This window comes from Erythrolamprus reginae, chromosome 2, assembly GCF_031021105.1.
Source record: "Erythrolamprus reginae isolate rEryReg1 chromosome 2, rEryReg1.hap1, whole genome shotgun sequence".
Lineage (NCBI taxonomy): Eukaryota > Metazoa > Chordata > Lepidosauria > Squamata > Dipsadidae > Erythrolamprus > Erythrolamprus reginae.
Window position 1 is genome coordinate 177,394,716 of NC_091951.1, and position 23,869 is coordinate 177,418,584.

At 38.2% G+C, this 23,869-nt stretch overlaps 1 protein-coding gene across 4 annotated transcripts in view; it reads right to left on the reverse strand.

Annotated features, from left to right (window-relative positions):
- Positions 1–274: 274 nt before the first annotated feature.
- The window catches only part of ATF1 (activating transcription factor 1), a 40,015-nt gene continuing 16,420 nt past the window's right edge, over positions 275–23,869 (reverse strand). The window contains exons 1-8 of one of the 4 annotated variants that reach the window (XM_070740505.1): positions 17,701–17,717; positions 15,042–15,256; positions 14,746–14,868; positions 11,973–12,070; positions 8,676–8,797; positions 8,103–8,258; positions 3,822–3,981; positions 275–2,976 (exon numbers count right to left, since the gene is read on the reverse strand). In XM_070740505.1, the coding sequence (XP_070596606.1) occupies positions 2,832–2,976; positions 3,822–3,981; positions 8,103–8,258; positions 8,676–8,797; positions 11,973–12,070; positions 14,746–14,868; positions 15,042–15,044 (807 nt within the window). In that variant the 5' untranslated portion in view covers positions 15,045–15,256; positions 17,701–17,717 and the 3' untranslated portion in view covers positions 275–2,831. Of the gene's footprint in view, positions 2,977–3,821; positions 3,982–8,102; positions 8,259–8,675; positions 8,798–11,972; positions 12,071–14,745; positions 14,869–15,041; positions 15,257–17,656; positions 17,777–23,869 lie in introns of those variants that run through there. The other 3 variants (XM_070740504.1, XM_070740507.1, XM_070740506.1) reach the window with 3 other exon arrangements.

Consider the following 23,869-nt stretch of genomic DNA (forward strand, 5'->3'; position numbering starts at 1 on the left):
ACTTCAATTTTATTTTGAACATAATAAAATTAACAAAGGACAGAAGGGAGTCCAACTCTATACTATACTTCAGTCTTGGTAATTGCAATCCATAGCAGAGAGTAGCAACACAGGTGCTGTTTTATGAACAGCAGCTTTTGCCATTTTATGCATGTGAACAATATGGCAAACCAGGTTTGTGTGTGCTGGTTGGGATGATGGGTGTTTGCAGTGTGTGTGTGCACATGCATGCCATACTTAGATATTATTTTTTAAAACACGAATACAAGGCACATTTTGATAAGTTTTATTTATTAAAAGTTTTTATAGATATATATCATAGGCATTTTTTAAAAAGAGTTCAACATTCTGGTGAGGATAAATAATTGGAAAAGTTCACGTGCACACATATATATATATATATATACCCTTCTCTCCACAGTGCATAACTATGGAGCTCTGGTGCAAAACTAATAGCTTCAGCTACATTTTACCCTGAACATCAGCTCTCTATGCTACGTCACCACGTAGCACTGGCTGCTGAGATTTACTTAGCTCCGCTTGTGCCTGCAGAAAATGGAGCCCTAAAGAGGAGCTTCCAAAGATACCCATTCCCAGAATCCAATTATTCTTTCCAGAATATTTTAACTGCAGAGATGGGCAATATGATGTCATCTAGATTCATGAATCACAACTTCTCACAATCCTTTTTGTCCATCATATCAGGTTAGAATAATGTGAATTGCAGTCCAGTGTACCTGCTGGTATTAAATCGCCTATAGCCAATTTAGGCAATAAAAAGTGGTAAGTAGCACACACATACCCACCGCCCATTCAGTCTTTAAAAGAGAACAGAACCAAGAGAAGCATATGGCTTATTTTCAGGGATAGCATCTTTTTTTAAAGACCTCCCATTTCCAGTTATTGTTCCTTTGCTGAGGGAAGTTGCATTAGATGTGTTGATCCTATTGTATAGGTTAACACATTTTTTTTGTTATGTTTACCCCAAAACTCCAGAAACATGCAGCTTCATTTCTTCTTTAGCTCTTGGAATCTAACAGTTTGGGGAGAGAAAGGCACCATCATTTTGGTTTTAAAGTTTATTAACAATTTTCTGCACAATTCCATGGCTCTGTAGAAATAATCTGCTGTTCTGTTCTCTAAGGCATGGGGCTGCTGGTATCAGAAGGAATGATTTCATGGCATTTACTATGGAATGATGTATCATGATAATCTCAAAATTGCCCAGAATTTTAACGTATACAGCAGTATAATATCATCTTCTTGGCCTAAAATATGGATTGAAATGGCATAATTTTAAAGGGTATCATTGGAATGATTAATATTGTGGCAACAACTGTTGGCTTAACATTCACTAGGTATTCAAAATAAGTCTTTAATATTTCTTGAAAATAAGAAAGCAAAGTAACATAATTATCCCTGACAGTATCTTCATATTGAAATGATCCATGCATTTTTCTATGAACAATAGAAACCTTCCCCCCAGAATATTCAATAATATTTTTGTTAATCCCTATCAGATTAAAGTACACAGAAATAGGCTTTAGTTTCTCAAAAAATTCTACAAATATAAAGTTGACAATCAGAGAGAAAAAAATGTCCGATTTCTGAAATTGTACATATCTAAAATACCCATATAAAAGGTAAACATTTTAACTATAAAAATATATCCGAGACCAATTCCAGCTGGATTACTTCTTTATAAAAATCAGAATTACTTTAACAAATTACTACAAGATTTACAAATAGAGTCTTGAAATTGGTACTTCAATGTCTCTTTGTGTGCATTATATCTTTGGTTTGTAATTTTGGTTTCTTTGTGGTATAAAATGGGCAGAACTAAGGATCTTGGCATTTGCTCAGTCACTGTATGCTAGGAACAGCATCTTTAAATAGCATACATGATGCACATTCACTTGAATTCATCTTTCAAATATTTTTCTTATCTGTGACTAAATGCACAGGCAAAAAGTCAAGGTATTCTCCGGTAGAATTTATTTTGTCATATAAATCATTTTAAAAAATGGAATAACTATGATTGGTATATATTTCATATCTTCAGATGCCTCTAACCACAAAGAATCCATTGCTTTTATCAATACTGATAAACAGCACATTAAAAAAATTAAATTGTCTGACTTTGAAATCATGTATGGTCTCAACAAATTATAGTGCAGTTTAGAATTTCCAATCTTGAAAGAAAAAATACGTGTACAAAACTGAAAAGCCTTATTTTATATGAGGACTGTTCCAGGTATACAAAATAATAAAAATAAAGGTGGCCTTGTGCACTAATATGACAAAGTAAATAGAAACCACACAACTTTGAATTCATGGATTTGAAGCTTACGGATTTGCATAAACTAAAACATATGGATGCTCATTGCATTGTACATTGCATGTGAAGTTCATTGCTTGTCAATTTACATGCACAGATCTAGTATGATGGGTTAAAGAATAAACGTGAATATATCCTGATTAAACATGTTAATAGACATTTACAGCTGATGGCAGTCTTAGCTTCTCTGCAATTTAACTGCAATCAAAAGTTAACAAGCATTTAAAATTAAACTATAGCTCATGAAATTCAATCGCTCAATTGACAGAAAATACATGTCCATATAGCCTGATTTAATCAAGATTCCAGTTGTGCCAGAGGAATGCTTCTTCACACAATTTCATGCCTTCTTTGATACTGTCATGCAACAATTTCAAATAATATTTTAAGAGTCTTTAAGTTGTAGAATTTGAAGAGATTTTTGACCTTTCATTTAAATTTTTTAAAAATAAAATTCCCCTAATATTCGTGAAAAAGCTTTTACCGTCTTTTCTTACATGCTTTTATGGCAATAAAGATCTTTTAAAGTTTTTAGTTCTTCAATTAAAGTTTTGTTCTGGTTTTCAAGGACTGCAACTCGATTTTCAAGGCATTTAACATATTCTTTTTTCTTTCTTCGGCATTCTCGAGCAGCTTCTCTGAAATCCAAAAGAAAAAAATACGTTAATTACAATACAAAACTCAAAATATTTTACAAATATTCCATTTTTCCTTAGAGAAGTATTTTTTTTCTTTAAATGATGATTAGGATATTTTCCTTGCAAGGTAAGTATAGCTTAGTCATTCTAGAGTACTCTGTATTGTGATAGACATGATCTGCCATGTACTAACATTTATGCTCTTATGATATGGCTATAATAAAAATCTGATTTAATTCTTTCAACTAAATTTTGAAATAAATGCTCAGCATTTTTTCAATCTTTTATACTAAGTAAAATCAACAGTCAAGACTGTCTACAGTTAAATTAGTCCAAGAAAAAGCAAGGTACTGCAACTATATATAAATATGCTCTAATGCTAAGGAACAAAATAATTATGTGTCCATTGAATATGGCCTCCAACTAATTACCCACAGGATAGTCTGAAATCTATTTAGGATTTTACTTCAGAAATTTGATACATTAAATTCAAGTGAACCATCAATATATGGTATATGTGATGGAACTTTTCACAAAAAAAATTCATTATGAAGCACAAGTGAAAAAGCCAAGGCTCCTAGAGGTGATCTTTAAATTTATTTTTCAAGATACTTGTTTTCTTACTTATTTATTAAAAATGACAATTCTTTTCTCCTTATTTCTTGAACTAAGGCATTTTTAAATGAAGGTATTTCTCACTTGAAAATAAAGTGAAATTGGGGGAAAAAGCAGTCAAATAAAAAAAGCATTTAGTTAGAAGGGAATAATATTCCTTAGGCAAGATAAAAGGCTGATAATCTCGGTGCATAAGATCTCTTTTCAGAACATAAGTGGGAAGTAAATACCTGTTTTTCATCAGCCTTATTTCTCGTTTCATTTGGGGATCATCTGTTTTGGTTGACTGAGATGTCAAGGACACAGGCGTTGTCATCACAACTGTTTGTGGAAGGGAAGTGGTGGTTGGTGTCCTGCGTAACTGGTAGGCCTGCATATCCCCAGAGGCAGCTGTTAAGGAATCAGAGTAGAGCAGATTAGAGCAGTTTAAGATTCTTAAACTCTGAAATACTGGTACTCCCACCCACTGTTCCCTGTAAGCTGCGCGCACAGGCACGCACGTGCCCCAAAATACCCCCCCATGCACCCTTTTCCAAGGGCACGCAAGGAGCCGAGCGTTGGAGTTGGGGGCGGGGAGCGACGAAAGTGCGGAGGTGCTGTGCACACTCCCCATCCCCCTGCCAGCCTGCGGGGGGGGGGGGGGGGCAGGGGCGGGGAGGCACCAGCAGTAGACAAGGATGGAAGGAATTCTGCAGATTCAATGGCTAATAGAATTATTCAGTGGTCTGACATTTCAGGATAACATGCCAAGCTTATTTTTACTACCTTGAACAGAAATAGGGAGAACAGATCCTCCATTCTTTTATGCCAAAGTCAACTAGGTCAGGGGTAGGCAAAGTTGGCTCTTCTGTGACATGTGGTCTTCAACTCACAGAATTCCTCAGGTAGCATGAATTCCTGAGCCAACCAGGCTACCTGAGGAATTCCAGGAGTTGAAGTCCACGAGTCATTGAAGAGCCAACTTTGCCTACTCCTGGACTAGGTGACATATTGCCACCTTCATTCTATGGGGAAACAGGGAGAAAGGCCACATGGGGCATCTGTCAGAGGGAATCCCATCAAACTGAATGTAGCTAGGCCAGCTCAAATCCACATCCCCAACCTACTCTTCTGACTGACATGGTCCATCACGTAAGAGCTCCCAGTGGCCCCAATATGGTAATCTTATGTTCTTCCTTTGCTGTGTCAGAAACAGGAAGTAGGAGATACATGTATTTACCCTTGAGGGCATAGAGAGGGAAGCTCTCTGCTTCTGAACTCATCTAAGCAACACTGGTGGAAATGGTTGGTATTCATCAGCATGGTGTGGTTATGGCCGTTTCATAAGGAATTTGAAAAGGAGGTGTCCCCCAGAAGATACAACACCAAGGCTATCTGGTGTCTCTAACAACCAGCAGTTAGAAGTTGGATGAATCATCCTAGTCTCTCCATAATTTTCCTTCTGCTTCTGGCCTATTCCCTGGGCTGAGTTGCCTTCCTTGGTAGGAGAAAGACTTAAAAGTCCCAGCATATGATTACTGTGCTTATCAACATGAAACCCATTTCATTTAACCTCTGTGACATTCTCTTCAATTATTGCTGTTGTTGCTTTTCTTCCCAGCCTATTTGAGGCCAAAAGGGGGGGAAATTATCTACCTTGTCTTCAGAAGACAAGGTTAGGATTAAAGGAGGGCTTTTCATCAGAGTGAGGATTTAACCCTTTCCTGTGAATCCTACATCCAGGTGACCAAAAAAGGCTACCTGAGTAGCATAGGAAAGAAAACAACTGATCTGCATATTCCTGACCAGAAGGACGGCTGGCACAATTGAAAAAAAGGAAAGCCAAAATTGAGAAAGAGTTAAATCCCCTTAGACAAGTAACAATCCAAGCCCTTTCACCAAAGCAACTGTGAGAATATTATTATTATTATTATTATTATTATTATTATTATTATTATTATTATATCGGTTAAAATCAGCGAGATCCAGCTATGGAATGATATGTATGGGTTTTAATTATTTTAATGCTTAAGATGTTTTTTAAATTTTATTCTGTTCTTAAGCCACCCAGAGTCCTTTGGGAGTTGGGCGACATATAAATTTAATAAATAAATTATTAAATATAAAGATATTTTATTAGAGAAGGGAAAACTGAAAAGAAAAGAAAAATTAGAACAACAAGGGATTGATATGGTTTGATATACAGTGATCCCTCGGTTAGCGCGGGGGTTACGTTCCAAGACCTCCCGCGCTAACCGATTTCCGCGTTATACTGGATGCGGAAGTAAAAAACCTTCTGCGCATGCGCGCCCTGGCCGCACATGCGCAGAAGGTGGAGCGACGCAAATTCGGAGGCTGGCAATGCAATGGTGATTTTTCCGGGCTCCTTGCCGCTACCCCCCGCCCGCCCGATTCGCCCCGCTCACCGTCATTCTTAAAAGCTCTGAAGGACGAAAGGAATGGAGAATTGCCAGAGCGCCATGAGAACAACAAACTGGAGGATGTGGATGGTGAACCGCGGGCCGCCTCGCCTACGCTCTCCGGACTGGCGGCGGCTGAAAGAGAGTCCAACCCGAGGGGCGCCGGGCCGAGAAGCGGTGACGCGGGCTGGCCGGCCCGAGGCGCCTCGACCCCGCGTCCTCCCCTCTGCTTTCCGCGGCGTTTGGTCTCGCCCGCGCCTCCGCTCCCTGCCATGTTCCTTGCCGCCGCCCCCCTCCCCTTCCTCCCGCTCTGTATTTACAATGGGGCGAGGTTCCGCAATCCCCTCTTCGGGCTTTTTAAAGAGAGAAGGGCGGAGTCTTTTCCGGACCTATTCGAAGCGGTGGGAGGGAAAGGAGAGAAAGACGCGTACCCGCCGATTCCCTCCAGCGGAGGGATACGGACTTTGGACCTTCGCCTTCCGCCCGCTCTCCCGACAGGCACTAAACTTGCACGGCCGGCGCCGGGGAGAAGTTGCAAGTTTAGTGCCTGTCGGGAGAGCGGGCGGAAGGCGCGAGGATTTCCCGGCTGGCTCGCGCGGGAGCCCCCTTCAGGAGTTGCTGCCGCCGCTCCGCAACCCGCTCGCGGCACCCCCTCAGGTCGCCGCCCCGATGCGGCCGCAGTAAAGCGCGGGGGAGGCAGGCTGCTGCGCCGCCACCCTCCAGGAGACGCGGGGCCCGACCCCCCCAACCGCCCCCAGGCGAGCTTAAGAGAGGCAGCGGCGGAAACAACAGCCAGCAGCAACAGCAGCAGCCCCCGCCGCCGCGGAGGGTCTCCAACGTGGGCTCCCTGCTGCTCCCCCCTCGGCTCCCCCCCTTACCAGCCCCGCCGCGGAAGGCTCCATTCTGTTCCCTGCCGGCCCGATTGAGCGGCCGGCGGTCTCCATTCAGGGAACAGAATAAAAAAAAAATTTTTTTTTAAAAATTTTTTTTTTAAAAAAATAATATTTTAATATTTTATTTTTTAAATAATATTTTTTGAAAAACCGCGTTGCAGCGTTTCGCGCTAATCGAGAACGCGCAAGTCGAGGGACCACTGTACTCAATTGCAAATACGATCGAGATATGAAAAAGATGCTAAGTTATATGGTTTTTATTTGGAGATGACCGAATTGGATGAGATACACACAGGAACAGAAGAGCGAATGATTAAACCAATTGTATAGTTATTTACTTTGCATTAAATTAGAAGAAGAACAAGTAAAAGAAACAATGATAGCCTGGGCAAAAATATTTGGATATATGATAGAGCTAGATAAACGGCAGCAAATATGGGAAAGAAATTATAAATTAGCAATGGCAACACATATAAAGAGAATTTGTATGAAATGTTTTATAGATGGCGCATTCACTGGAAAGATTGGAAAAAATGTTTAAAGATAAATCAACTAAATGTTGGAAATGCCACCAGAAACTGGGCACAAATTCAAATATGTTTAGAAATAATGGCACAACATATTGATTTAAAGCTGGAGCTGTTTTTGATGGGTACTTTGTCAGACAAATATACTGTAATAAAGAAAATGTATATTTGATTATTCATGTTGTAACTGCAGCAAGAATTGTATTTACACAAAATTGGAAAGCAGAAAAAAATATCTACAAAGGGAGAGATAATTAAGAAAATACTAGAATGTGCTCGATTAACTTTGACAATTAAAGAGAAGGAAGAATCGGAGTACAGTACCATAATATATGGGACCGTTTTTATCAATGGATAGAAACTGAATATGGACAAAAAGAGGTATGAAATTAAAGCGGGAAGGAAATGTTTTAATAAAAAAGTTAAATTGAAATGTAGAAGTAAAGATTTTGTGTGTGTGTGTGTGTGTGTGTGTGTGTGTGTGTGTGTAGAAAATAGTGGTAAATATGTTGGCACAAAATCTTTGTACGCAGATGACATACTGATTAATGTCATGTTTGTTAAGAGGAAAAAATGTATTAAAACAACAACAACCCCTGTGAGGTAGGTTAGACTGAGAGAGTGACTGGTCCAAGATCACCTAGCCAGCTTTCAGAGATTAATGGTTTGAATTGTTTAAAGTGGATACTTACTTTGCACTACTACTTGATTACTTGGTATCAGTATCTGCTGGCCATCAGATGTCTGCACATACTGCAGTAGCGAAGTTCCAGAAGCATTTGTGAAGGCCTGCACATTCTCCACACCTGAACTGCTCAGCTGTAATGGTCCATTTGGGGCAATGGCAACTTCAAAACCAAACAGAACAAAAAGAGATACTGAAGATACTGAATAGTGCATAGGGTAAGATAATCAATGCTAAGCAAGAAATTTCTTTTCTTTTGGGCAGTCCCCCAGAAATATTCCATTAAATATAGTCTCTTGCCTAAAAATAGTGTAATAAAGTAATCTTCGACTGACAAGAACATTTAAAAACATTTTCTCAAAACTGGCTTGCTGGATTACATGCTTTGAATGAATAAATATTTAGTATGAGAAAAATATGATTTTAACTCATAATAAATAATCATTGAATTAAAAACATTTCCAAAATTATTGCTTTGTTTTTCTGATAATAAATAATTTTGGAAGGGATTGTAATTTTGAATTAGAATCATGGGTGCTAGCAACCTACCCAGTGTAGTAGTTTATTAATTAATACATACTATATTGACCAGTGCTGGTCTGATAAACAGGTGTATTGACAGGCACTGAAGTGACAACAGCATTCGACTCTTCTCCTTTCCTGTCCCTTGTGTCTTCAGAAGAAAGATCGTTAAAGATTTTTCTATAAAAAAACAACACAATGTCTCAGATATATATCGCTGGAAGAAACAAAAACCATGCTGAATAAATAGCTATATTATTATTATATTGATTATTACAATATGTACATTTTTAGGCACAGTTTGTCTTTTTTTCAAACTCAAAAGAAGCAGAGCCCAATATTTTGTGGCCTTATAAAACTAAAAACGTTTCATTAAAATGATTGCTAGTGATGCATATTTTTGAATTTTTTTGCCTTCAATATGTTATAGAAAGGTGCAATACATGGAAAATTGAAGGTGGATATTTTATAAAGATAGCATTTGCTTGGGAAGCAGTATTAATCTATAATGTATAATCTATACAGAGCACTGGGGAGACCACATTTGGAATACTGTGTTCAGTTTTGGAGACCTCACCTACAAAAAGATATTGATAAAATTGAACCGGTCCAAAGACGGGCTACAAAAATGGTGGAAGGTCAGAAGGAAAAGGGGGGACATGATCGAAACATTTAAATATGTTAAAGGGTTAAATAAGGTTCAGGAGGGAAGTGTTTTTAATAGGAAAATGAATACAAGAACAGGGGGGGAAGATCAGAAGCAACGTGAGAAAATATTATTTTACTGAAAGAGTAGTAGATGCTTGAAACAAACTTCCACCAGACGCGGTTGGTAAATCCACAATAACTGAATTTAAACATGCCTGGGATAAACATATATCCATCCTAAGATAAAATACAGGAAATAGTATAAGGGCAGACTAGATGGACCATGAGGTCTTTTCTGTCATCAATCTTCTATGTTTCTATGTTTAAAAGCTAGATTCCATGACTGAAAATATCTTAACAGATAACTGGGAAAGGCTAAGCAGCCTGAAGTTCTTAAACAAGCTCACAGGCAAACTTGGAAGTTGTGAGATATTGCTGTATAATGCTGTTGTTGCACACCCCTCATCTTTTCCAGAGAACTTAAAGAGCAACCACAAGGGAGGGCATGGCTTTCCTAAGTTTATCCTCACAAGAGTCCTAAGCCAGGTAAAGCTCAAAGAGAAGAGCTTGCCAAAACTCACCCAGTGGACACAGAAATTGGGTTTTCTTGACACACATCTAACAATTTACTACATTACACTGACTCCCTGAAATCCTAATTTTAGACATAAAACAAATGGGCTGTTGGCTCCAGAAAAAACAGGATCCTTAACTAATAGCAATAAAACTTATATACAACTTCACAATGCTTTTACAGCCTTCCTAAGCATTTTACAGAGTGAGCATATTGCCCCCAGCAATTTGGTTCCTCATTTTACTGACCTTAGAAGAATGGAAGGCTGAATCAACCTTGAGCCAGATAGAATCGAACTCCTGGCAGTTGGCAGAAATAGCCTGCAATACTGCATTCTAATCACTGTGCCATCATGCCACCAATTAGTCAGAACATCAGCTTGCAATCTATATGTCTCTCAGACATTAAAATATTCCCCTCACATGATTTAGATCTTCCCAGAAAGAAACAAACATTTGGAATTAGTGAATGTTTGGTTCTAAACATGTTTTTTGATATTTTGAACCAACCAAAGCTGTTGAACAGTTTGCAAAGGCAGCACCGTACATAGCATATTACTATAATCTAAGTAAGGGGGGTGATTACATGACTAAGTAGGGGTTAAATGACTAAGGTGGCTCGCCCCCCCCCCCAAGAAAGGCCCCAATAATCACATAAGAAAACATTATTGAAGATAATTCTCAGTCCCTGTAGTAATATATCCAGCTAGAGAAAAAAAAATCCAGCAGTGGGAAGAGATCCAGAAGAAAATCCTACTCTCTTCTACATTATCTGCTTATTTGTTTTCCATCATAAACATATGCTCAAAACAAGATTTAGGAAATGGAAAATGAAGAATAGCAGTCGCGTGGGTTTTTTTCCCTTTTTGGAATATCTAAGTCAGAGTCTTGGTGTGAGTTTCTCAGAGGCTCCAATGTAAATGCTGAAGGATGGAAATGAAATCTAACTCCATACTGCACTATGCTTAAGCTTAGTATTCAGGAAAAGTTGTAGAGAAATTTGCAATGTTCAGTACTCAGAATGGCACCCACTGCATTTTCCTACTGTAAAACAAAGATTATTGTGCAAAATAATTCCTCTCCTATCAAGGACTTTTTTTATCAGGAAGTACTACAATCTAGACTTGTACAAACGCTGTCACCTTGAAACGTTCTAACCTCAAAATAGTTGAAAGTTCTGAACATGAAACAAAACAATGTGTTTTGAAAGTTTTGTTGAAACCATGAAAGAGAAACACTGCATAGAGTTCTATCATTCCAAACACTGCAACTGAGCTATTCTTACATCCTGTGGCTGGGCTGCTTTTTTTCAAGCTCTTCTCAGCCTTTCTAGAAGCAGGGAACAAAAAGTATTGTTAATGCCGCTGTATATTATAATGGTGATTTAGTTGGTTTGATTGTTGTTTGGTTTGACATTCTTATACTATTTTATAATACTAATATGCATGCAGTTGTACTAGAATTAATAACTTTTTATTTGTTTTGTCACCAGCAAGTACTTCTCTCTGCAAACATCTGGAAACATTTGTTACATTTAGGGCTGCAAAGTTGCAAAAAATAAAAATGCCTACACAATGTTGGCTAAGATTTTAAGAAAATCAAATCACTAAGAAAACGTAATAGGGAAGAAATTGTCAAAAATAAGTGACCTGGTAGATTAATTTAAATATAAAATAATAACAATAAGAGTTTTTAAAAACTCAAATTGTTTTACATTTTTGCAAATATCTTCAATATCTGGCAAATAATTGATTTTGTGGAGCTGTGAAAGGAGGGATCCCTAGGGGTTTTTGGACCATAGTTTAAGAAACACTGATTTAAAGAAACTTATTGGTTCTTTCTGTTATGAGGCTTCTTTTTTAAAAAAAAGAAAAAAAAAGACACTATCTAATCTTTGCAATTAGTGAAATTGATGTGCTCATCATTTCCTAAGGGAATCTATTCCAAAAATGATTTTAAAACTATGTCCCTGACCACTTCTTGTTGCCCTTTGGCTAGTATAGATTAGGCCAAAAGAATTGGTATTCTTCCATGTTTTTCTCCAAAGAATCCAAATTTGCCAGGAAATATTATTTTCAATAATAATTCTAGTACAGATTTGAGAAGGAATTATATTTTGGTATAAAATAGAGACCTGTAAGATGGACGACGTGCTAAGAGACCCCTTGCTTTTTGGGAAGAGTCCATGCTATCCGAAGAATCTTGTGAATCCTCATTTTCTGATAATGACACCTGAAAGAAATCAATTGTCATTTTGTTGAGTGCTATGTGAGACAACACGAGGTACCATTTCTTCTCTGCCAGGTATAACCATTAAAATTTAACAAATGACAGCAGCCTTTCAAAAATTTGCAGAAAAAAAGTTGTTCTATGCTTTGGGTAAATAAATGTATTCAAAAAAAGTGTTACTTGTTTTTGAAACTAGAAACTCGACTATAAAATATTTATGGATTTCAGTCCCTTTGTGTGTAGCTCCAAAGGAAAAAGATTGGAGCTGTCTCATGTTGATCAAGCAAACAAAACAAAAAAGATTTAAAACATATTACAGTTATATTGCAATACAGTACAGTATTAGCATTAAAACAAGTACAATTATTTTTCCCAATAATTTTATTAAAGATTATAATATACAAGTAAAATGTATATAATTATGTAATAAAGAAAATAAAAAATGCATAAAAAAGAAAAAGAAAGCTCCCTCTTTATCCACAGCAAGTATAATCAATATTAAAAACTCAAAGTCTTCGGAGAAGGGTGGCATACAAATCTAATTAATCAATCAATAAATTAATCAATCAATCAATAAGTAAATAAGTAAGTAAACAAACAAACAAACTTATCACTATCTCTTAAAGTAAAAATCAAAGATCTCTTCATTCAATAGCTCATCCAAGCTTTTATAAACTCATCTCTAAAAATCATCCAAGCATCCAATAAGGATTATCAGAAATAACTTCATAAATATTACAAATTGTATCGATTACACCCAATCTGAATCCTTCCTTTACCCTTTAAACAAATCCCCATTTCCTCTCTTCAATTAAATCAAAATTCAGTCCTATTTAAAAAACAATTAAAACATTATCAAAAATAACCATTGTCATGCAGTCTTACCATAATCAAGAAGCCATTAAGCATCTCCCCCAAATAACAAACCCATTATTTTAATTTTGGTCAAATAAATACATTTTGTATTCTTTTCTCTTTCTGCAAATAATCTTTCAATTCTTCAATGAAAGGTCTAGCACCTGCCTTCATATACTCTTATCTCAAAATTATTGTTTTCATCCTTATCAAGTCCCCTTTGTACTTCCAATATAGCAACTCCAGTAAAACTTTCTTGTAAATTCAAGAGCCGGGGTGGCACAGCAGGTAGTGTGCTGTACTGCAGGCCACTGAAGCGGACTGTACTGCAGGTCAGTGGTTCAAATCTAATCACTGGCTCAAGGTTGACTCAGCCTTCCATCCTTCCGAGGTGGGTAAAATGAGGACTCGGATTGTGGGGGCAATATGCTGGCTTTGTTAAAATGTGCTATTGCTAACATGTTGTAAGCCGCCCTGAGTCTAAGGAGAAGGGTGGCATAAAAATTGAATAAATAAAATAAATATAAGAAAACAAACCAGATTACATATCTGGTTTGTTATTAGTACTTTTTCAATTATTGAACCATTATTTTTTTACTTATAAATCCATTTCTTCCATCTTTTTGTAAGATGTAATTTTTAATTCAACTTGTAAATTAGTTTCAATTCAATTTTTAAATAATTGTATTAATTTTCTGCAAAATATTTTATATATATTATGGAGTTAAGAAGGCAAAAAATTGGAAAGAGGAATTTCCAAGAGAATTAAAAAAGAAAAAATAGAAGGATAACTTGCAGTTTTCCTCAATACAATTACAAATATAAAATGCATTAATCTCTTGATATAAAATTCAATAATATACAGTACATTGTTTATATAGCCATCCATAATTATAATCATCAGACCCCAAAATTAATATAGCATTTCTTTGAATTCCCAGAAAAAAATCCAAAAGTGATCTCACACAGAAACAAAGTTAGACAAAAACATTTCTTTAATCAAGGTGGTTAATTTCGCCAGTCAGTTCCATTAATTTCACTATCCATTCTTTCATTGGGGCAATTTGTAAGTCTTTCCATCTCTCTGCAAGTCTTGTGACAGTTATTATATATAAAAACAAAGTCCCAAGGTTTTTTTTTCTCCCAATGCTTATCCATCAAACTTAAAAGTAAAATTTCTGGTTTCAATTGTACATTTTTTAAAAGAATTCTGTGGATTAAAGTACATATTTATTCCAATAACACTTAATCTTCTTACATGTTCAAAGGTGATAAAATGTACCTTCAGAGTTTTCATCATATGTTTGACCCACCATTATAGATCTTTGATAATTTTTTAGTTGTTGCTGGTCAGTCATTAAGTTGTGTCCCACTCTTCATGACTCTATGGACCAAGCATGACAGGCCCTACCCTGTCCTCCACTATATTCCAGAGTTTGCCCAAATTCATGTTCATTGTGTCAATGACTCTATCTAACCATCTCATCCTCTGCCGTCCCCTTCTCTTCTCACTAGGCGAACAAAGTATTTGAGCTTATATTGTTATAAATCAACCAACCAACCAACCAATAAATAAATAAATAAATAAATAAATGTTCACTTTTATAAATAATGCAATTAACCATCAATTGCTTGTACAGACTTCTGCTATTTAAGTTTGATTTCTGTACTGCTGCAAAAAAAACCCCAACAACATAAACCCATAAACTCTCCAGAATTCAACCTTGACTTGAGAGGAACTTTTAAAAAAATGAAATGTATAAATGCAAACTTTTAGTAAAAGCTAAAAATAAACTACATGTATATATATATGAACAATGTACCTGAACTGATTGTCCTTGTGGCGAGTGAATCACAGAGGATGTCTGAGCTGTATGAATGACTCCCTGGACTTGATCTCCAGACAGATGTACCACTGTGAGTGGAGTTGGACCTCTAAGAGACATCTAAAAGAAAGAAGTAGTGTAGTATCCATATTCACGATCAATGGAATGGAAAGTATAGTTAATAAATAAACTCTCTTGCGTAAATAACATTTCAGTTGAGACCCAGCAGAGCTTAATGCTAGTTTATTATTTTTATTTTATTTGTTAAATTTATTATTTGCCACCTATCTCACCATGGGTTATTCTAGGACAGGGTTCCCCAACCCCTGGTCCACGGACCGGCATCGTGCCAACACATGGCAGCAGCCGTGCTGCGCAAACAAGCAAAGTCCCATCCACAGGATGCAGGCAGCACGCAAAACTACCCCCCTTCCGGTCCACAGAAAAGCCTTTCTTCACAGAACCGGTCCCTGGTGCCCCCAAAGGTTGGAGGCCACTGCTATAGAGGCTTAATAATAGAAAGGAAGAAAGGGAAAAGAAGGCAAACAGAAGTAAAATAACAGAACAATAAAATGAACAATGATAAAGGAATACAACTAATAATATAATAATAGGATAACCAAAAAGATGGCTGGTATAGGGAGCAGAAAGCAAGGTGTGTGTGTGTGTGTGTGTGTGAATTTGCCTTCAATTTAGCAGCCACTTTTAGAGAAAAAAACCGAGTTAAAACAAATGTAATTCTGAGAATGTATTCTAAGAACTATAAGTACTGTACATCAGATATCTTTAGTTGTCATTTTTACCAGCTTTCAGTATTTGCTAATTTCTTTTACTAAATCTAATATCTTACATTAATTCCATGTTTTGAAAAGCAAATTTATCCATAATCTCATACAGAAGCTCTTCCTGAAAATCATTACACATAAGAAAACAAAAATATCAATTTGCTCCCACATTCCTGAGTTTTAGAAAGCAATCAAAGTCAACCGGACTTTTAGGGAGATTCGTGCATACAACTTTCTGGGTTTTATGGCTCCTTGGCATAGGAATATTTTATTATTACTGTGTTCAATTCATGTATATTAATGTTTGTTTTTAATTGGGCTCTATTTTTTTTAGTTGTTGTCAGTCTATTAACCCATGGTAGATATATACAAATTGCTCACAATCATCCATATAAGCCTAGCATTATAAGCCAAGTAAAATTCTAAACACATAAAAAATACAATCACTTGCTTAAGTTTCACAGAGACTATTGTTGTGCTGCTGTTTAAATATTATTGGGTAAGAATTTCATGAATTTAAAGAATTTGCAGCAGGCACTATAACACTAATTTTAGAATGAGCAAATATAAATAGTGCACTTCTATTCTATTCAAACTCTCTTAAGGACATGAATAATCTCCATAAAAAGAAGTGGAGACAATATAATGTCAGTCCCTGGTATTGCGTTATTTGTGAAGCATCATTATCGTATTTTCCTCTGGATACATTTGCTGAAGATCTTAACAGATGGCAAAACTTAGCCAACTCCAGAAAATTAAACAGAACTGGTCTGGTTATACTCGAACAAGAAAATTTTGTTAGAAAGTTGAAAAAGAAAATAAAGGTAAACCTGTACTGTTACTAAGAAAACTATATGGATGTGACCATTGTTAAATAGGTTTGATAAGGCTAACAGCCCTTCTGACCTTATGATTCCATGTAATTTTATTAATTATGCAAGAAATACGGTAGATAGTTTCTTGGGAGCAAATATTTTTAAACAAGTATCACAATATTTACAATTCTAAATGTTTACAATTCTCCCTCTTCGGAGAGAGGCGGCATACAAATCTAATAAATAATAATAATAATAATAATAATAATAATAATTATTATTATTATTATTATTTCACAATTTTTAGGTTTAGCATATTTATGAATGTGATATTTGAAGACATCTTTCAGAAATACTTTAAACTAAAAACTTAGGTTTCTAAAAGCATTGGGTATGTTCAACCGTATTTCAGAAAAACCCAATTCTCCATTTCATTGGTAAACTACGGTACTTCAGATGGATCAGAACTACATAGACCTTTCAGACCTTCTAAAATTAATAGAGAATGAGCGTTCAGATATTATGGGGTGTGCAAATATATTATAGTATAGGGAGTGTCCTTACTGCTCTCTGAGCTTGCTTGTTTTCTTGCAGATGTTTCATTAACCTAACTTGGTAACATGATCAGTGCTACTGTAATAATGAGTGCTGTTTGCTACCAATTTATATTCTGGTGACTTGCCGCTCTGTGTGGGTGGGGGCTATTTACTGATGTCACTTAGGAAGTTTCTAGATTGGAGTATTGTTTACTTGATTGTTGAAGTTTGCCTTGATTATTATAGTTTGTATTTTAAGCTTTCTTCTGGAAGCACATGATTACTTAAATCCAGGGTTGGGTTCTAATTTACGTCACTGCCGGTTCACTTCCTCTCGCGCCATGTGTGCATGCTGTATGGGTATGCCTCATGGGCGTGCATGCATGCTTCATGAGTGTGGGCATGCACATCACCAAAAATATCACCCCCAATCCAAAAACAAGATGGCTACCACATGCACGGTGCCGTAAACTTGGCTTCTGTGCATGTTCAGAAGAAATTTAAATATAAATTTAAAAAATTTAAAAAAAGATGGTGGCACCCATAGACTGGCACCAACCGAATCAGTTCCCGTGATGTCATCATGACATCATTAGCAGATCACTACCAGTTCAGGCAAATTGGTCCGATCTGGGAGGAACCCATCTCTGCCTAAAACCCTTTGAGATTATATACATGCTTATTGAAGTTATTTAGAAAGCAAATATCAGAACCTCTGCAGTAGCCTACTTAAAACTCCTTCATGGGTCTGGTCATAGGTAACTATTTTTACCTGTTGAGAAACATGAGAAAGTTGAGCTTCCTGAAGAGCGGTACCTTGTAAAGATGTTACTTGTGGAGATGTTGATGAATTGTTATTACTGCTTTTGGGGACCTCATCCATAATCAATCTACAATACATCAAAGATACACAATATGCATAACTAGTTAAAAGAAATTGATACCTTTTCAAAGTATATCTATCATATTCAGCTATGCTTACCTGTGAAATAGGAAATGGTGTCAAGAATATTAATATAGATCAGGGGTGTCAAACTCGATTTCATTGAGGGCCGCATCGGGGTTGTGTTTGACCTTGGGGGAGCTGGGAGGGCATGGCCAGCTTGATGTCACCCATGTCGGGGGTGACTGCGGTGGCCCGAGCGCTCTGCCAGCTAAAATGGACTCCTGCACTCCATTTTTGGCTGTTAGAGCTTCCTGCAATCCTCTGCCAGTGAAAATGGAGCTCGGGAGAGCTGTACAAGCTCTGTTTTTGCCTGTGACAGCCTCCTGCAACCAGTGTTCTCTCTAATTTTTTGGGGGGTGGGCGGAAAAGTATAGTGTCTGAGCGGCAGTCCCTTCGGGACTGGGCGGCACAGAAATAATAAATAAATAAACAAACAAACAAACAAATAAATAAATAACCCACCCTGTTTTGCTTCAGAGAATTTCAAAATAAAATACTGTACTGTGTGTCTATAACAGTGAGCTCATAATAGGGAAACTCTATCAATATCAAAATGCCACTTAAATAGTTGAGCTAGTTTCAAACTACATTTTGATTTTCTTTCTCTCTTCCTTACTCCCATTCTTTTTCTTTTTCTTCCTCTCTTTTTTCTATCTGTTTCTCTCTCTTCCTCTCTTCCTCTCTCTCTCCTTCCCTCTCACTCTTTCCCTCTCGGCTTCTGGGCAGGTTTGGAAAACTCTGAGTTGATGATGATTTTTAAGTGAGCAATTGCTCACTGCTCAGCTTAGAGGGAACTATGCCTGCAACCCTCTACCAATAAAAACAGAGCTTCAGAGGGATGCACGCTGTCCTCCATTTTTGCTGGCAGAAGCACTGTGGGTTGGTCCTTCACTGTTTACAGTGTGGCCCTACAGGCCAGATCTAAGCAACCTATGGGCTGGATCTAGCCCCTGGGTCTTGAGTTTGACACCCCTGATATAGATAATTCAGGAAAATGAATCTGGCTAAACTGCACATACTGAGCCAATGGAACTTATAGAAATGCAAGTACTACTTTAAAGCTATAAACTTATAATTAAATGGGAATAAAATCCACTATACTCAGTAAGTTTGTTTCAGTAAGTCTGCAATGTTTCTTTTAAAGTATTTTATAAGTTATTCAGACATATCGTGACTTTTTCCTTCTCTAAACTAGGGGTGGGGCATGGCCAGCATGTGACATATTGGGCCCGTGGGCCACGAGTTTGAGACCCCTGCTATAAATTGATCAGCAGCTCTGTACTATGGTGTGTTACAATTATATATTCCTAATTATTTACATATTCGGGACTGCCTTCTTGTCATATATGCTCTAAAAATTTATACTGAATGCATAAAAATTATTTCTATTTAAAAAAATATCAAAGTGTATGTACAAAAATATATTGAGTATCCCCATCACTTGATATTACAGGAGTCACTGACAAATTGGGATGGAAAATTCATGTAGTGGCTTAATGGTTAGAATCCAGCTATATATCTCCGTCCCATGTCAGTTCAGTGAAGCAGTGGATGTGATGCGTTGGTATCTGGATGAGGTGAGGGTCTGAATGGGAGTCAACAGCTCAGACTTAACCCTGACAAACCATGTGGCTGTGGATATTGCCTCAAAAGGACTATGTCGATTCTGGGGGGAGAGAAATTAAACCCCTCAGAATGGATTTGCAATTGGGTATCATCCTAGACTCACAGCTAAGATTAGATCAACATCTGACAGCTGTAGCTAGGGCGACCTTTACACAGGTTCGACTAGTGCACCAATTGCGACCCTACTTGGATCAAGAGGCTCTTCTCATGGTCATTCATATCCCTATCACCCCACAGCTGGATTATTGCAATGTGCTCTTCATGGTGCTATCCCTGAAGAGTGGTCAGAGACTACAGTTGGTCCAGAATGCAGCTGCATGAGCTGTTGTGTTTGTGCCCAGATACATTAATTCTTTGCGAGCTGCAGTGCTTCCTATCGGTCTCCGGTCAAATTCAAGGTGTTGGTTATTATCTTTAAAGCTCTACATGACTCAGGGCCAGAGTATTTTCGAGACTGCCTTCTACCACATACCTCCCAGCAACCAGTAAGATTCCACAGGGTTCGTCTTCTTTGGTCCTGTCAGGTAAACAGTGTTGATTGGTGGGTCCGTGGGGGGGAGAGCCTTCTCTGTGGTTGCCCCGATTCTCTGGAATCAGCTATCTCCTTAGATCTGCACTACCCCCACCTTATTGGCCTTCCGGAAAGGCGGAAAAACCTGACTTTTCCGACAGGCCTGGGGCCACTGACCTCGGGGGGATGACTAGTAAGGTTGGCCCATGAATGTATGGATGGCTGATTTTTTTAAAAATTGAAATGTTTTTATACTGATTCATGTTTGTTTTTGTTATGAACTGCCTTAGTCCCTAGGGAATTGGGTGGCATAGATAGATAGATGATAGATAGATAGATAGATAGATAGATAGATAGATAGATAGATAGATAGATAGATAGATAGATAGATAAATAGATAAAATTTAAAAAATATTGTTGTATCTGCAGCACAGTTAAGTAGTATTGCCTACTCATCTAAGCTACCTGTGCAAAGTATACAAATCTAAATATACAAAGTATAAAAATAACGCCAAAGTATTCAAGTTCATTTACCAGCTCTCAGCATGTTACAAAATATTTGAAGTACCGGTAGTTGCAAAAACTTGCATGAGAAACTGAAAAAAACCCCACCACCCAATTTTCAATGGAAATGTTAACTCACTGATCTTTCCCTACTGAATCCAACCACAGGAGCTTAGTCTTGAAAGTATGTTGAGTATAAAAGTCAACCCTCAGAAGATTCCGTTCCCATCCACCACTATAAAATTCTTCAATTGATATCAGGTAGTGGACATAGTGACGGCTAACTGTATACCACTCCCATATTTTCAGAACAACACTTTTTATTCCAACAATAGAATAATTCCATGGCTATTATTTCCAAATTTTATACTTTGAAAATTTGCAAGGCCCCCAAAAAACCCTTAGGAAAAAGGTTTCTAATATTCCTATAAGTGATAATATAAGATAGATCTGCAGAAAAAAATACCAGTAAGATGAAAGAAGAAACAAATGCAATGCATGAAAAAAGAATACATAAACATAAGAAGGATCCAGCCGAATATATTATTTCCTGGTTGGCACTGAATTACAAATTAAAATTGTTTCTTGAGAATAAGGGATGATAACAAGAAAGTCTTTTAACCTGAGATAGTAGGATTAGGTGGAATCTTCTAACAGATTGATGAGCTGGAATAATTTGAAATAGTAACACAATTCCTGTGAGTTTATATGTAAAAAATAACTAGTTCCCAGTCTGTTTTCAATCTTCTTTAATATGGAACAAATTTTAAGAGACTAATAGTTTGCCTATCAGTTATAAGCTTGTATGTAAAAAATGCCACTCTCAGCTCTCTCATGATTCAGCATCATTACAGTAGTCCCTCACCTATCGCTGGTGTTACGTTCCAGGCCTGGCCGCGATAGGTGAAATCCGCGATGGGGAATTTATCGACTGATAGTACTTATTTAAGTATTTATATTGTAATTGTTTGGTAAGTTTTCAGTGTTTTAAGTGTTTATAAACCCTTCCCACACAGTATTTATTTTAGATACAGTATTTAAATACAATACAGTGATCCCCCGAGTTTCGCGATCCCGATCATTGTGAATCGCTATATCGCGATTTTTCCACCCGATGACGTCACTCCCTTCCTTTCTCATCTTTCTTTCTCTCTCTTTCTCTATCTTGCTTCTTCCTCTCTCACACTCTCTTCCTCCCTCTCTCATCTCTTTCTTTCCTTCTCTCTCTTTCTCTATCTCTCCCCCTCTTGCTCTCGAGCGGCGGGCGGCACCCAGGGAAGGTTCCTTCGGCCGCCCACCAGCTGATCTGCTCGGCAGCGCGGCAGCAGCGAGGAGCCGAAGATGGGGTTTCCCCGTTGCCTGGGCAACGGGGAAACCCCATCTTCGGCTCCTCGCTGCTGCCGCGCTGCAAGCGAGCAGCAAGCGAGTGGCAAGCGAGCAGCCGGGCGGGCGGGCGAACGGGCAAGCGATCTTGGGGTTTCCCCTTTGCCTGGGCAACGGGGAAACCCCATGTTCGGCTCCTCGCTGCTGCCGCGCTGCAAGCGAGCGGCAAGTGAGCAGCCGGGCGGGCGGGTGAACGGGCAAGCGGCAAGCGATCTTGGGGTTTCCCCTTTGCCTGGGCGGCGGGGAAACCCCATCTTCGGCTCCTCGCTGCTGCCGCGCTGCAAGCGAGCGGCAAGCAAGCAGCCGGGCGGGCGGGCGAACGGGCAAGCGGCAAGCGATCTTGGAGCTTCCCCTTTGCCTGGGCGGCGCCCAACAACTGATCTGCTCCGCAGCGCGGCAGCAGCGAGGAGACGAAGATGGGGTTTCCCCGTTGCCCGGGCAATGGGGAAATCCCATCTTCGGCTCCTCGCTGCTGCCGTGCTGCGGAGCAGATCAGCTGTTGGGCGGCCAAAGGGGTCTTCCCCGCCGCCCACACGCAAACTCCACCATCTGCGCATGTGCGGCCATGGAAAAAGGGGCGCGCATGCGCAGATGGTGTTTTTACTTCCGCGCCGCTACATCCCGAAATATCGATTATTGCGAGGGGTCTTGGAACGGAACCCTCGCGATAATCGGGGGATCACTGTATTTACAATTTTAGATTTTTTTTTTTTGAAAAACCTGCTGATCGAGTTCGGCGGGCTGTTTAAATCTGCCGATCGACTTCCTCAGAAACCCGCGATGAAGTGAAGCCGCAGTAGGTGAAGCGCGGTATATTTATTTATTTATTCAATTTTTATGCCGCCCTTCTCCTTAGACTCAGGGCGGCTTACAACATGTTAGCAATAGTACTTTTTAACAGAGCTAGGCTATTGCCCCCACAATCTGGGTCCTCATTTTACCCACCTCGGAAGGATGGAAGGCTGAGTCAACCTTGAGCCGGTGATGAGATTTGAACCGCTGACCTTCAGATCTACAGTCAGCTTCAGTGGCCTGCAGTACACCCATGCAAGACGTGTGATTGAAACAGACCATCAAAAGCTGATTTCCTTGTCTTCTTAATGTACCATCACACTCTCATAAGATGTCCTTTCAGTAATTGCTATAATCAATGATTTATGAACGTGAACTTTCAATGAAAGAAGTCAAAAGTAAAAACTTTGCAACATTACTTGTTGATTTTTCCTCCAGTTTAGGCTGGGCGACTCCACAGTAACTTCGAGGTTTGGCTCTTATATTCCATGTGGAAGTTAGAAGGCTGTGCCAAAGGAGGATAATTTCAGGGAGTGGACTGGAGTATTTTGAAAGAAGGTACAACAGGTACACTAAGCAGGATCACCTAGTATTACAATATTTTGCGGCCAGCACCACTTGTACTTTTCTAATTCTCTGGTTTTCCAGTCTGGTGATCCTAAACAAGAGGTTCAGTCAAGGTAGACTTGCTTTCCTGAAAATTAGCTGAACCATCATTTCCAATTTCACTGTGCAGCAGCTAAAGAATCCTGATGATATTATAGAGTCCATTCTCTATCCAACAATGAGATACAACATGCCTGGCCTGTACTCAATAAGAACTTGTAATGAATTTATTCCAGAGTATACATTAATGCAATGGAATTTTAATGAAAGGAGATAGATAACCTTCACAGGAAAAACATGTGATGGCTGTCCAAAGCAATTTGAAAACAATGTGCCTTTGGTGGAAAGAGCAAATTCAAAATTTAAATTATTGCTACCCCCAATATTTGTAAAACAAGGTTTTGAAACTCTAGTATAGTTTGTTATAGAGTTTGAAATGATATCACCCATCTCAAAGTCTTCTACACAATAAGATATATAGTTTGAATGATATTAAAACTAGAATCATTATAGAATATTACAAAGATTGCTGAATTTGTATTTTAGAAGGTTAAACTGTGACAACTCTATGATCACATTGTTAATTCCTGCGTCACATTACTATAAATAAAAGGATG